Source organism: Canis lupus, chromosome 10, assembly GCF_011100685.1.
Source record: "Canis lupus familiaris isolate Mischka breed German Shepherd chromosome 10, alternate assembly UU_Cfam_GSD_1.0, whole genome shotgun sequence".
Classification (NCBI taxonomy): domain Eukaryota; kingdom Metazoa; phylum Chordata; class Mammalia; order Carnivora; family Canidae; genus Canis; species Canis lupus.
The window spans coordinates 62,556,005-62,568,310 of record NC_049231.1 but is presented as its reverse complement, the minus strand read 5'-3'; the positions used below and the strand labels follow the sequence as shown (position 1 = coordinate 62,568,310).

The 12,306-nt window shown below is 38.3% G+C and overlaps 2 protein-coding genes across 2 annotated transcripts in view; one reads left to right on the top strand and one right to left on the bottom strand.

Moving 5' to 3' along the window:
• Positions 1 to 8,786, top strand: part of USP34 (ubiquitin specific peptidase 34) — a 243,185-nt gene extending 234,399 nt beyond the window's left edge. Inside the window, 5 exon segments of the mRNA XM_038551363.1 lie at positions 4,391 to 4,470; positions 6,726 to 6,866; positions 6,974 to 7,117; positions 7,843 to 8,002; positions 8,179 to 8,786. Coding sequence (XP_038407291.1) covers positions 4,391 to 4,470; positions 6,726 to 6,866; positions 6,974 to 7,117; positions 7,843 to 8,002; positions 8,179 to 8,786 — 1,133 coding nt within the window.
• Positions 8,787 to 9,897: 1,111 nt separating this feature from the next.
• AHSA2P lies at positions 9,898 to 11,964 on the bottom strand. Its single transcript, XM_038551364.1, has 4 exons — positions 11,787 to 11,964; positions 11,503 to 11,660; positions 11,010 to 11,111; positions 9,898 to 10,302 (listed from the first exon to the last, which is right to left on the bottom strand). Exons 2-4 carry the CDS (start codon positions 11,572 to 11,574, stop codon positions 10,240 to 10,242), a joined length of 237 nt encoding a protein of 78 aa, XP_038407292.1. The 5' UTR covers positions 11,575 to 11,660; positions 11,787 to 11,964; the 3' UTR covers positions 9,898 to 10,239.
• Between the last annotated feature and the right edge of the window lie 342 nt (positions 11,965 to 12,306).

The following is a 12,306-nucleotide window of genomic DNA, read 5'->3' as shown; positions in this document are numbered from 1 at the left end:
CTACTAAATGTTTGGTAACCATAGGAGGGTTGCCTCTCCTTATTAATGTTGGTTTCTCTTTTCTCTCATTTTTCCCCCCAACTATGATATAAAGTTTAAATGGTATACATGTTTAAACAGTTTGGGGAAAGAAGAGCTGTTACAATGGAGTCAGTTTAGGGATGCATATTAGTATTGCCAATTTGGATTATCCATGGCCCTTGATGCTGCAGTACCAGATCTAAGAGTCTACCCTACTCTACTTATAAAAGTGTCCAACAACATACATAGGCTATTTATTTTCATTCAGTTTTTATTGGGTAAAAACTGGAAACAACTGTCCGTTAGTAGGAGCTTAGTTAAGTAAATCTGTAATTTATCATAGAGTCATTAAATAGTTTGTATTATATGGTCTTTAAGAGGATAGGAAATGACCTTGGATTACATGAAAAAAAGCAAATTGGAAAACAATATGCAGAATGTGATCACAGTCCTACAACAATAGGAAAAATAACTTAGTACATGTGGAAGAAAAAAAAAAAAAACACCCACACAAAACCTAGAGGAATATACATACTCCCAGCTGTGTAAGGATGAAATTATGGGTTGCTTTCAAGGTCTAGGTAATTTTCATTTTCAGAGATAAAACAACAATCTGTCACCTTTACTATTTAACGTTGCTTTTGACAGTTTTCAGAATGCATTGGTAAATGAAAGTAAAAAATAGTAAAAGGAAATTTTGCAAGCAACATGGTATACCTAAAAATTGGAAATCTTCAAAATTTCTAGAATTAAAAAAATTACGACAGCTGGTAAAACTAAACAAATTAGAAATTCAGATTATAAAAAGCACAGCTCTGGTTCATGCTTTACCTTTTTTGATGTCAGTGTGGTACATTGTGATTGGAAAGACGACAGCTGGTTAGCTGTTTTCCAAAGACGACTTAGAAAGGTGAATGAATATACCAGTCATTCAGTGCAGATCAGAAGGCAACTTCTGCCAGTCTAACAAGGGCAAATCCATTTATCCTAGGCCTATACTAAGTAATTCCACTTAATAGATATATCTATAATTTAGCAATTGATTACCAGTCTGTTAATTTACAACAAGGAAGAACAGGCACAAGGATCTGAATATTCCATGGGTAGGGCCAACAGATTTTTTTTTTCCAGTAACCTACATGGAAAACCAAATAAACAGCAGAAGGTTGCTTAGTGTGTATGAGTGAGAACAAGGTGAATTCTTAGGCTCTAAAATGTCTTGATGATTCGGTCCCGTAGTGGAGCATTACTTGTGGGCTTTTATCCATTGGCAGAAGCTACCACTTCATGGATAATGCTTGGATGGTCTAAATACTCCTATAGAAAACCAAACAATCCTAATACAGTTCAGATAGGAGATGACCTGAACTAGTAAATATACATATAAAATATTTCATCCTCACAACAATCATCTGAATTGCCATTTTACCTACAAAAACAGTTTTAAAAAGATTTAATAATGCATCTAGTAGCTTCTTCAGTATATAGTGTTACTAATGAGGGAAAGATATTTGGAATAGTTTTTTTTTTTTTTTATTGTATATTAGTTCCTTTGTGGATGGGGTAGAGAATATGAACCCAGTGAGGATGTCTGAAGTCACAGGATGAAGAAAGATGGGCAGAAGCCAGTATGTCTTAGGCCTGCCTGTCCTGTTTCATGAGACAAGGCTTGGACGTGGTGCTTGATTGCCTCTCCCTGTGCTTTGTGCCCAGTAAGAAAGACACCCCAGAAGGTATTGGAGGAATGTGTGGAGTAAGATGGCATTGGCCTCTACCTTGAGTCACAGAGCCAAGATGCACCTGATCCTCAGTGCTTTGTGAAAATGCTAGAAAGAAACTGAAACTGTGTTGCTCTGAAAGGATGCCCTCCTTCCAAAGGAGGTGCAACTCAGGAAATAGGACTGTGAGAGAGGTAACTTTGGCTCACTGTATGTAGGTGGCAGTGTTTTTCAGAGTGTAGTGTGGAAGATGGTCCAGGGAAAATAATTTTATATTATAAATACGTATGCCTCTTACCATGTCACAAAAATATACAACTAGTATGCCAAATTTGTGACTTCCTAGATGTTATGCTGCCTAAGGCTAATAATGTAGAATTAGTGAATCCAAAGATTAGTATTAAGTAAACAGTACAGGTGATGGATAGATAGGAAAGCAATAATGAAAGTGATATGAATGGCTGAAGTTTGGGAATACAGTGATGACTGAAAAGATTATAGGCTTCAGAATAAGGTATACCTGGGATAGACATTGTGCTCGCTGGCTTTTGCGATGAACCTGAGCAGATAATCTCTCTCAGCCTGATTTCTTCATTGAGTAGAGACGAAAGGAGGATAAAACAATGCCTCCCAAAGTTGACGAGAAAATTAAATGTAATTATCTGATAGACCTAGCACAGTAGATGCCAGTGTATATTTATTTCCTTCTTCTCTTGTAAAATAAAGATACTTGTATCAGATTATTACTTGGAAGTGATCTTAGATTACAGAAATCCTCCATGGTTTTGTTTGTTGTGATAGTGCTGGCTTTTTGGTAGTTGTGGAAAATAGGAATAAAGATTATTATGCTTTGATGAATAATTGAGGAAAAAGTAAAAACTAAAGAAAAAATTGTGATGTACGGTATACTTTCACCGGAGAGGGTTAAGGTCAGAAGAGCCTTTTCAGAGGTTGGCAGACTCTTTCTGCAAAGGGTGTACTTTGCTGGCCATATGTATGGTCTGCATCACGTATTCTTCTTCACTGTTCTTTTTACAATCCTTTAAAAATACAAAAGCCCTTTTTAGCTCAGATGGCCATAGAGACAGGTTGTGAACCAGACTTGGCCTGCAAGCCAGAGTTTGCCAACCTTTGGTCTATGATAATTATGGATTATGGATAATTATGATGCAGAGACGAGGGAGCATGGAAACTCTTTCCTGTACCCAACAATTTTGATGCCCTCATTTGCTTATGTGTATTGTGCTCTTACGGTGGGTAAATGCCTCCATCCCCATCCAGATTAGGTTAGGACAAAGGAGAGTGACTATCATTTCTTTTGGGGGGGGGGGGGTGTCTCTCTACAAAGGGATTAATCTTGACAGGAAAATAAATAGGCTCACCACAAAAGGGAATCTTGGCATCCTTGGATGACCAAATTGGATGACTGATCTGACTTTCCTGTCCTAAGATTTTCTTGAATTTTTGGTCCAATAAACAGTAATAGTCTGCATGCTGCCTGATTTTGTATAACCAGTGAGCTTACCTGCATGCTAAGGAGGATCTTTACATTTTTTAATGTTTAAAATTTTTAAATGCTAGGTTATTCTAAATATTCTGTGACACAAAAATTACATGTGATTCAAATTTCAGTATTCTTAAATTTTATCGAAAGACAGCCACACCCATTCATTTGGTGTTGTCTTTCACTGCTTTCATACTACCCTGCAGAGTTGAGTAGTTGTAACAGAGATCATTTGGCTGCAAAGACTAAAATATTTACTATTTGGCCCTTTACAGAAAAAGTTTGCTGACTTCATGTCTAACTCATAATTTTTTCTTAACTAGAGGAGAATAGTTTTATTATATTTCTCCTCCATCATCAATTTTCCCTGGCTTTGCTGATACTGGTAGTATGGAGAATGAGAAATTTACTTACACCTGTGGGTATAGCAACTTCTGTGCTTTTTGAGAGGTAGGAGGGCAGAGGGTAGAGGAATAATACATTTCTTAAAGATACGCTTTGACATTTGGAATAGGAAGAGGAAAGGTTGAAACAATAGAGGTTCCAAATAGGACACTGACATACAGCTAAGTATGGTCCACCCAGAAGAATTTGGAGACAAGGCTAGAAGCTGTTAGACTCAAGAGCAGTGTTTATGCAAATCTACCATAAAGGTAATTTTCCCTGGCTTTGGAGAAACAAGGTAAAAGAAAAAGGAACACTATGTTTTCTATTCTCCACATCCTCTTTTTAACCTTGTCCCTCCTTCCTCTCCAAACTTAGCTAGTCCATGAAAATTATCTAATACATAGAATGGTACCTTAATCCAAGAAGGCTTTGGAACCACTTGCAATAGCCCTTATGAAATTGTCCCAGATAAAGTTCTAATTCTTTAAAAGCAGAATTGGTTTAAGTTACCTCAGATCCTGATGGGAATGAGGTGTGGAATGTGAGTGGATTCCGCCAAAGTATACTGCATTCTAAAATATTTCCCTGGTTAAAGCATTGGAATGAATTCTTTCCCTTTAAGTATTCTATATAGTTCTAAAACATGTAGAAAATACTAATAGTTATGAGTAGATGCCTATAGAATTGTACCTGCAGAGTTGAATATCTCAGTAGTGTAATCTATAATTATAACCTATTCTGATTTCTTTTTAAATATTAGGTGTCCTAGTTGCCTATGAAGGTTTGCCTCTTCATCTTGCACTGTTCCCCAAACTTTGGACTGAGCTATGCCAGACTCAGGTAAAGAAAATGAGTTTTAGATGATTTTGGTCTGTCATCTCATCTGACCATTTGGTCAGTAATTTTAGGAACAGTGGATTGAACACAAGCTGGAAATTGGTGTTTTAGAATCTTGGTAGGTAAAATATGATTAATGGAAATAATAGCTATTGAGTATTGGGCATCAAGTTGCCATTTTGAGATTTTTACTTTAGTAGATTTGTATCCCAGAGGATGTTTCAAATGAGCTATTTATAATTTGAATTTGTAATTTATAGGTTAATGTAAACAGTTGTGCTAAAAATCGAAAACAGAGAGGTGTATTTACGGGAAGAAGGCATATGCCACTTGCTCTCCCTCACCTGCCCCATCTCTTGCTCCCCTCCATCCTTCTTAAAACTAGCAGAAACCATTGTAGCAGTCTTCTTTACCTCTTCCTTGTTACTTTGGAGAGGTGTTCAAGAGTCTGATCACTTACTTTTACCTGCAGTCTCATTGAGAACAGGAAATACTGTATCCTACCTATCTTAAGTATCTAAGAGCCAACTCTTTAAAATAAAGTGGGCACCTCAATAATGCTTGTTTAATTGGGGCAGGGGTTGGGGAGAATGGCAGGGATGTGGGGAGAAACCTAATTGGTCCTAAGATTTGGCTCATTGCTTGGATCATGCATAAAAGATCCTCACTTTTAGACTCAGGGGGGGAAAAAAAAGCAAGCTATTGGTTCCCTGCCTGGTTGCAGCTGCCCATCCCCAGAGGAAGAGATATTTGTTTACTTTGGCTTAAACTTTACCCAAATTACAGCATCTGAAACATTGAAACACTGTATGCCTCTGGTGCAGCCTCCTGCCTGGGCTGTAATGCTGTTTATTCTCCTCGTGAATGTGTGTCAAGTGGTGCTATGATAGTTGTTTCTCTGTCTCCTCCTTACAAACTGTGGGTTCCTCAAGTATAGAAATGGAGTCTTCTCTAGCCTCTAAAGAAATATTTTGTTTTCTACAATAGGACTCTTTGAAAGGTTAGTTTAAATTGATCACCGGGCTTTTAGTATATTGCGGACTTTGAGAAAATGACTTGCTGGTAGATTTATTTTTTTTTCTTTTAGCTACGTGGTCAGTTTCATAAATTGGAGCAGGTCTCTGCATTTTCCCCCTCTGCCCCTACTACTGTTCTTCTCCTTCTTCTTGATTTGGGTAGTTGCTTTTTTTGGTTTTCTGTACTGTGCCACTATTGCTTCCCTGTTGTTTTATCTACTCCAGCATTTTACTCTTCCCGTTATTGGCTTGTTTTCCACAGAATTCCGTATCTCCAAAAACTTCCTTTAAAACACCACCAAACTCTCTTAAAGCTCCTAAAACCCTGCCAGCGTGGTAGCAGCAGCCATCAAGAAACACAGGCAGCAGGCGGAGGCTCTGGCTGGTAGAATGAGGCAGATTTTCATGACACCAAGGATCTGAAGAGCTGGGTCCTGGTCCTGTTAGACTCCTGATTTCTTAGATGAACTTGAGTGTACTTACCAAGTTGCTTTACTCCAATAAGATATTTTAAGTATATACCTGTACATATTTAAAGTTTGTCCTATTTTCTTAAATAGTCCATTTTGTCTTCCATACAAATTATCTATTACTAAAATACATATAATCTAGGGAGTATATCTACTTAAAGACATACTACTTGTGTTTAAGAGCCATGACCATTTAAAAACAGGAAAACCAAATTTTAGTAAACTTTCCATATATTGGGGACCCACTAATTATCTTTGTGAGGTAATTGAGATTTGCTTTTTTACCTTGGCAGTATTCATGGGGGGAAAAGGATACTTAACAAATTATATTTCTTAACGTTTTAACTCCTCTTAGGGAATAAATTTAATTCTTAGAATTTGTCTTTTCCTCTACGTAGTTTGGTTACCTATTAATTATTCATTAATTTGGTCCCCTGAAAACATTTTTATCCTGTTTGGCTAGTCTTATTTGTCCAGTCCTTGTTCCCTCTCTTAATGCTAGATCAATAAAGTTGAATTTCTTTCGAAATGTATTTTTTCGTTTTGCCCCTCAAACCTGTTACAAGTCTCTTCCTTTTACACTCAACCTGTAGAGTCCAAGTGCAGATGATTTAGTTTACTGGGAGGACAGTTACTTGACTGAAAGATTAGTAGAGTTAAAAGTGGCTTCTCATAGGTTGTAAAATGACTTTGGATGTTCATCATAAGCAATGTGTAAGCCTTGCAGTTATTTCAGTGCTCAACCATCAGTACTTCTTCTTCCCCACTGTAGTCTGCTATGTCAAAAAATTGCATCAAGCTTTTGTGTGAAGATCCTGTTTTTGCAGAATATATAAAATGTATCCTAATGGATGAAAGAACTTTTCTAAACAACAACATTGTCTACACATTCATGACACATTTTCTTCTAAAGGTATGTCCTGCTTTTGGAAACTTACTGTGTTATTCCAACCAGTTAATGGTTGTGTTTTCATTATTTTAGTCTTTTGGAGATTTTTTTTAAAAAAAATTTTCCCCCAGGTTCAAGGTCAAGTGTTCTCTGAAGCAAACTGTGCCAATCTGATCAGCACCCTAATTACAAACTTGATAAATCAGTATCAGAACCTGCAATCTGATTTCACCAACAGAGTTGAAATTTCCAAAGCAAGTGCTTCTTTAAATGGGGTAAGAATTGGGGTGCCTGGCTGGCTCAGTTGGAGGAGCATGTGACTGTTGATCTTGGGGTTGTTTCAGCCCCCACCCCCTTGGTGCAGAAATGCTTAAAAATGAAATCTTAAATAAATAAATAAAAGGGGTTAAGAACTGTGGAAGTCCTGCACTTCAGGGCTTTCCTTAAGTCAACTCTAAATTTGGCTTTAGTTAAAATTTAGGGAATTAGTTGCATTATATAGATACCCATGATTGCCAGGTCATACGATCCTGGAATGCTAGCACCTGTCCAACAGTGGCCTCCCAGATAACAAAATGTTGCTTAGATGCTAGAACAGATTACATAGCTGAGTAAGAAAGACTTTACTATTGGATACGTACCAGAAATCATATTGAGCAACTGTGATCTCCAGATTGGAGGCCTTAATTTCTCAGGGATAATTCAAGGCTTATTTTTTAAATCTCTATCTAAATTCTACCTTTTTTTTTTTTTTTTTTTTTTTTTTTGCCTTTTCAGAACACTTACTTGACCTAATTAGTGGCATGACAGATAAAATATTGGTATTAATGACTTAGAACCCATAAAATATAGTAATATCCTAATGCTGGCTTTCTAGTTTTAGCATTCCCTAAAAATGCCAGAACGGATTCCTAGAAAAGTAGAGGTGTGTTAAAACACAAAACAGCGGTGTCAAAATATTAGCTTTAGTACTTGAAATGTTCCTGTCTGGCTTTTATAGGATCTGCGGGCACTTGCTTTGCTCCTGTCAGTTCACACTCCCAAGCAATTAAACCCAGCTCTAATTCCAACTCTGCAAGAGCTTTTAAGCAAATGTAGGACTTGTCTGCAGCAGAGAAACTCACTCCAAGAGCAAGAAGCCAAAGAAAGAAAAACTAAAGGTTAGCTTTCTGGACTAATATTACCTTTAGGGTGGGAGAGGGGAAGAATGCACTCCATATAACTGGCTTTACAATAGCTGTCTGTTCGGTTGGGTCTCCTACATAGAAGTGCTAAAAACAAAACCCCCAGTGTGATCTTAATGACTCCTTTCAGAGAATGATGTTCATTTTCACAGATGATGAAGGGGCAACTCCTGTTAAAAGAAGGCGTGTTAGCAGTGACGAGGAACACACCGTAGACAGTTGTATCAGCGACATGAAAACAGAAACCAGGGAGGTCCTAACCCCAACTAGCACTTCAGACAATGAGACAAGAGACTCCTCAATTATTGATCCAGGAACTGAACAAGATCTTCCTTCCCCTGAAAATAGTTCTGTTAAAGAATATCGAATGGAAGTTCCATCTTCGTTTTCAGAAGACATGTCAAATATCAGGTCACAGCATGCAGAAGAACAGTCCAGTGATGGTAGATTTGAAGACTGTAAAGAATTTAAGGACCTCCACTGTTCCAAGGAGTCTAACTTAGCTGAGGAAGAATCTGAATTCCCTTCTACTTCTATCTCTGCAGTTCTCTCTGACTTAGCTGACTTGAGAAGCTGTGATGGTCAAGCTTTGCCCTCCCAGGACCCCGAGGCTGCTTTATCACTCAGTTGTGGCCATTCCAGAGGACTCTTTAGTCACATGCAGCAACATGACATTCTAGATACTCTGTGTAGGACCATTGAATCTACGATCCATGTGGTCACGAGGATATCTGGCAAAGGAAACCAAGCTGCTTCTTGACATTAGATGTAGCATGTCTACTTTTAAGGTCCCCTCTCCCCCCAATGCTGTTTGTATAAGTTTTGCTTATTTCTGTTTTTGTGCTTCAGTTTGTCCCGTGCTCTCTGCTTGAATGGCAAGATAGATTCATAGGCTTAACTCTTGGTCAGGCCGAACTCCAGATGGAAACATTTGCATCTTCAGTATACTTCCTAAAGGGCAATCAGATAAGGGGTATGTTTTATGTAATTAAGAGTTCACTGTAGTGGCTTTCATCTAACACGGCTGTCTGGGAGGAACAGGGCTCCCTGGCCCTGTACAATGTAATTTAAACTTACAGCATTTTTACTGTGTATAATATGGTGTCCTCTGTGCCAGTTTTGTACCTTATAATAGAGGCAGATCGCCTCCGATCGCTGTGGTTCTTATTATCGAAATTAAGTTTACTTGTATACGGAACAACCACAAGAAATTTGATTCTGTAAAGAATCCTCTTTAGCTGTGGCCTGGCAGTATATAAATGGTGCTTTATTTAACAGAATACCTGTGGAGGAAATAAAGCACACTTGATGTAAAAATAATTGTTTTATTTTTATTGACATGACTGATTGCTATTCTGTGCACTTAATTAAATGGATTGTGATGACTTTTCACTTGTTTACATTTAACATTGCTTTAGTCTTCTCAGATGAAAGTAATGAGAAAACTGAATGGGAGGGAGGTACTTCTCCATTATATTCTATTTCCTTAGCAGGAGTCATGGCCCAAAAAATAACTTCCCCCATAGCCTTTCAGGCCTCCGCCCAAAGTGTGGAACTGCTGCAGGGAGCAGCCTCATGAGAAGGCCTGATGCACCTCACTTCAACATGCTGCTGCTTTGCAACCTAAGAGCTACAGACCCTAAAAACCCTGAAGTAAAATAAAGGAATAGTATCAACGTGCCATTTATTTTGTCTTCCTGAACTAAAACTACAGCTCAACTATAGTCGGAAACTTCAACTATCTGTACCCAGAGGCTCAATCTCTTCCCAGAGAAGCATCTGTGGGAGGTAAGATTAATAATGAATTTCCAGGTTGCTTGCTACCTTTTAACCCAATGAGAGTCTAGTCGTAGTAAAGAGTCAATCAGTGCTTCGAATTCTGTGTAAGTTCATGGATTTCATCCAATATAAATTGTGTTTTTTCTTTTTTAAAAAGAGAAATAGTGAGGAAGTAAACTTGATACTTTTCCTGCTTACAAAAAGTAATACCCTTATAAAAGGTGGTCAGCTGCAGTAAACCTTTTATTTCTTGAAAATGGTGCTTCTGCCAACAGAATTTCATGCTCTCTTCTTTACAGACAGGAACTCCTTTACAGTCTAATTGCAATTCAGTTTGCCCTGCAGTAGGCACAAAATTCAGTGCAACTGTTGGATAGTGTTCAGGGGGGTGGGGCACAGGGGCAAGCTTGAGTGTAGACTCTAGTAACAGAATACTAATAACATACCTTCTGGCAGTTCCCACATCTCCATTTCATGACAATATTTTTATTTGTCAACTAAAAACAAAGGGGAAATTCCCTTAAGACAGCTTTTAAAACTCCCAACAATACAAGAAATCCTGTCGTTAAAACCCACGTACTAAAGGTACTGAATGAACAACAGTACAGACCCATCTTCCAGGGTGTTCGGCAGCACCAGTGAGAACCGATGGTTCATGGGTGCCACAAGGTCCTCAACAGCAGCAATATCAAGGACAGAAGTCCAGCTCTATTTTGGTTACTAGTGTCACTGATGTCAAGGGGTGAGGCAACCAACACTGGGCAACGTGGATCATAGTGATTTAGTGGCAGAAATGTGAAACTTTTACAGAGCAAGACCTGAGAATTAATTATGAACCATAAGCATTAACATAATTACTGTCCAAATAAGTCTTCATCTTTATCATTTACTTAGTAGGTGTAACATGTTTTTTTCTACAACCAAGTATATATAACTTTTTACTATAACCAATTTTATAAAATTCTCAAGTTTCCGTGAGCCCAGATAAAAACCGAAAGCAAGATAAAAAGAGCATGGATTTTTAAAAAGCAATATTTGGGTGCCTGGCTGGCTCAGTTGGAAGAGCATGGGACTCTTGCTCTTGAGGTCATGAATTCAAGACCCACACTGAGTATGTAGAAATTATTTAAATAAAAAGATAAAAATAAAGCAGTATTAACAGAAGAGTCAGTCCCAGCTTACTTTAACCCTAAAGATTACTTACCGATTCTATATATTCACCAGTGATGTTCCCATCAAATATTTGGAATTTCCCCCCCTTCTCAGCTTCTAATACCGCAGGAGATATAGAAAATTGTTGCACCAACTAAACAAGCAAAACAAACAGCAGACATGTTAGTCCAGCCTGTCTTAAACCTTTTTAACCTAAATGCAAAATATTAATTTCTGTGATTTGGGTTTTGTGTTTTTTAATCCTGAATCTGAAGCCTTTACTTACAAGCTTTCTCTCCCTCTCTTTCAGCAGGAGAAAACTCAGTAATGGGTCCCCTAAATGTGGATATATTTCCCTCAAGTGCCCATCTTTTACCCTCTTAAATTTTTTAGGAGTTAAAGACTTCTATCACTACCATTCTAGATCCCTTCAATTAAATTGTAAGATGGCGGCCATATGGGAAACTAAAAACCAGCCCTAGTTCTTAGTGGCACATTTTCTCTTCATGTCAGCACTGAAGATCCTAGCTTGAGAAGTTACTTACATCTTTTGTGGTGAAGATGTTGTACAGTTGCTCTATAGTTGTGTCAAACAGTTCTGTCATGTGCATTGCCATAGTGGATCCTGGATCCCTGGATCCTTACACCCACCCCACTGGAGGTGAAGCCTGAATCTCAAGAAGAGGTTCCAAAGGATAACTAGCTAAAAAAAAAAAAAAAAAAAAAAAAAGATAACTAACTAGCATGCCCAGAGTTACAGCTACAGAGATTTTAAAATTCTGTCTTCCCCTCTTAATAAAACACCAAAATGTCCCCAAATTCCACACACCCCTTCGAGACACATGGAAATAGCACGAAAAGCCTTTTAGCACCACCCATCCTGGTTACTGTGAAACACCGCTCATTGTTCCTGTGAGCCCTTCAGCTTTGTTCCACTCGCAGGCCACAGCTTAATACCCCAACTCCTACTTGGACATAATGGCCCAGAGGGCACAAAAATAAGCATATAAAGGACAACAGCATGTAAGCCCAAAGGGTGTCAATTACCCCCACCACCACTGCCACCACCAGATGCCAAGGATTGGATCTAAAACCTCCCAACCCAAAAGTCTGGAGAGGTTTTTTTCTATTGTAGGTGAACCTCAAAGTCACCTGGTTGTATAATCTGTTGCCAACCAAAGAACCCAGCCTTAGGACACTGTCCTGAACTAAATTCAATACTTATCCCACAAGAAGGCCTGTTTCCATCAAGGATGAAAGTCTCATTTCATCATTTCCCCTAAAAATGGCAGGAGATGTAAAGATGCATGACCCTGCCCTCCTCACTAGCCTTTACGGTTCCCCATCAT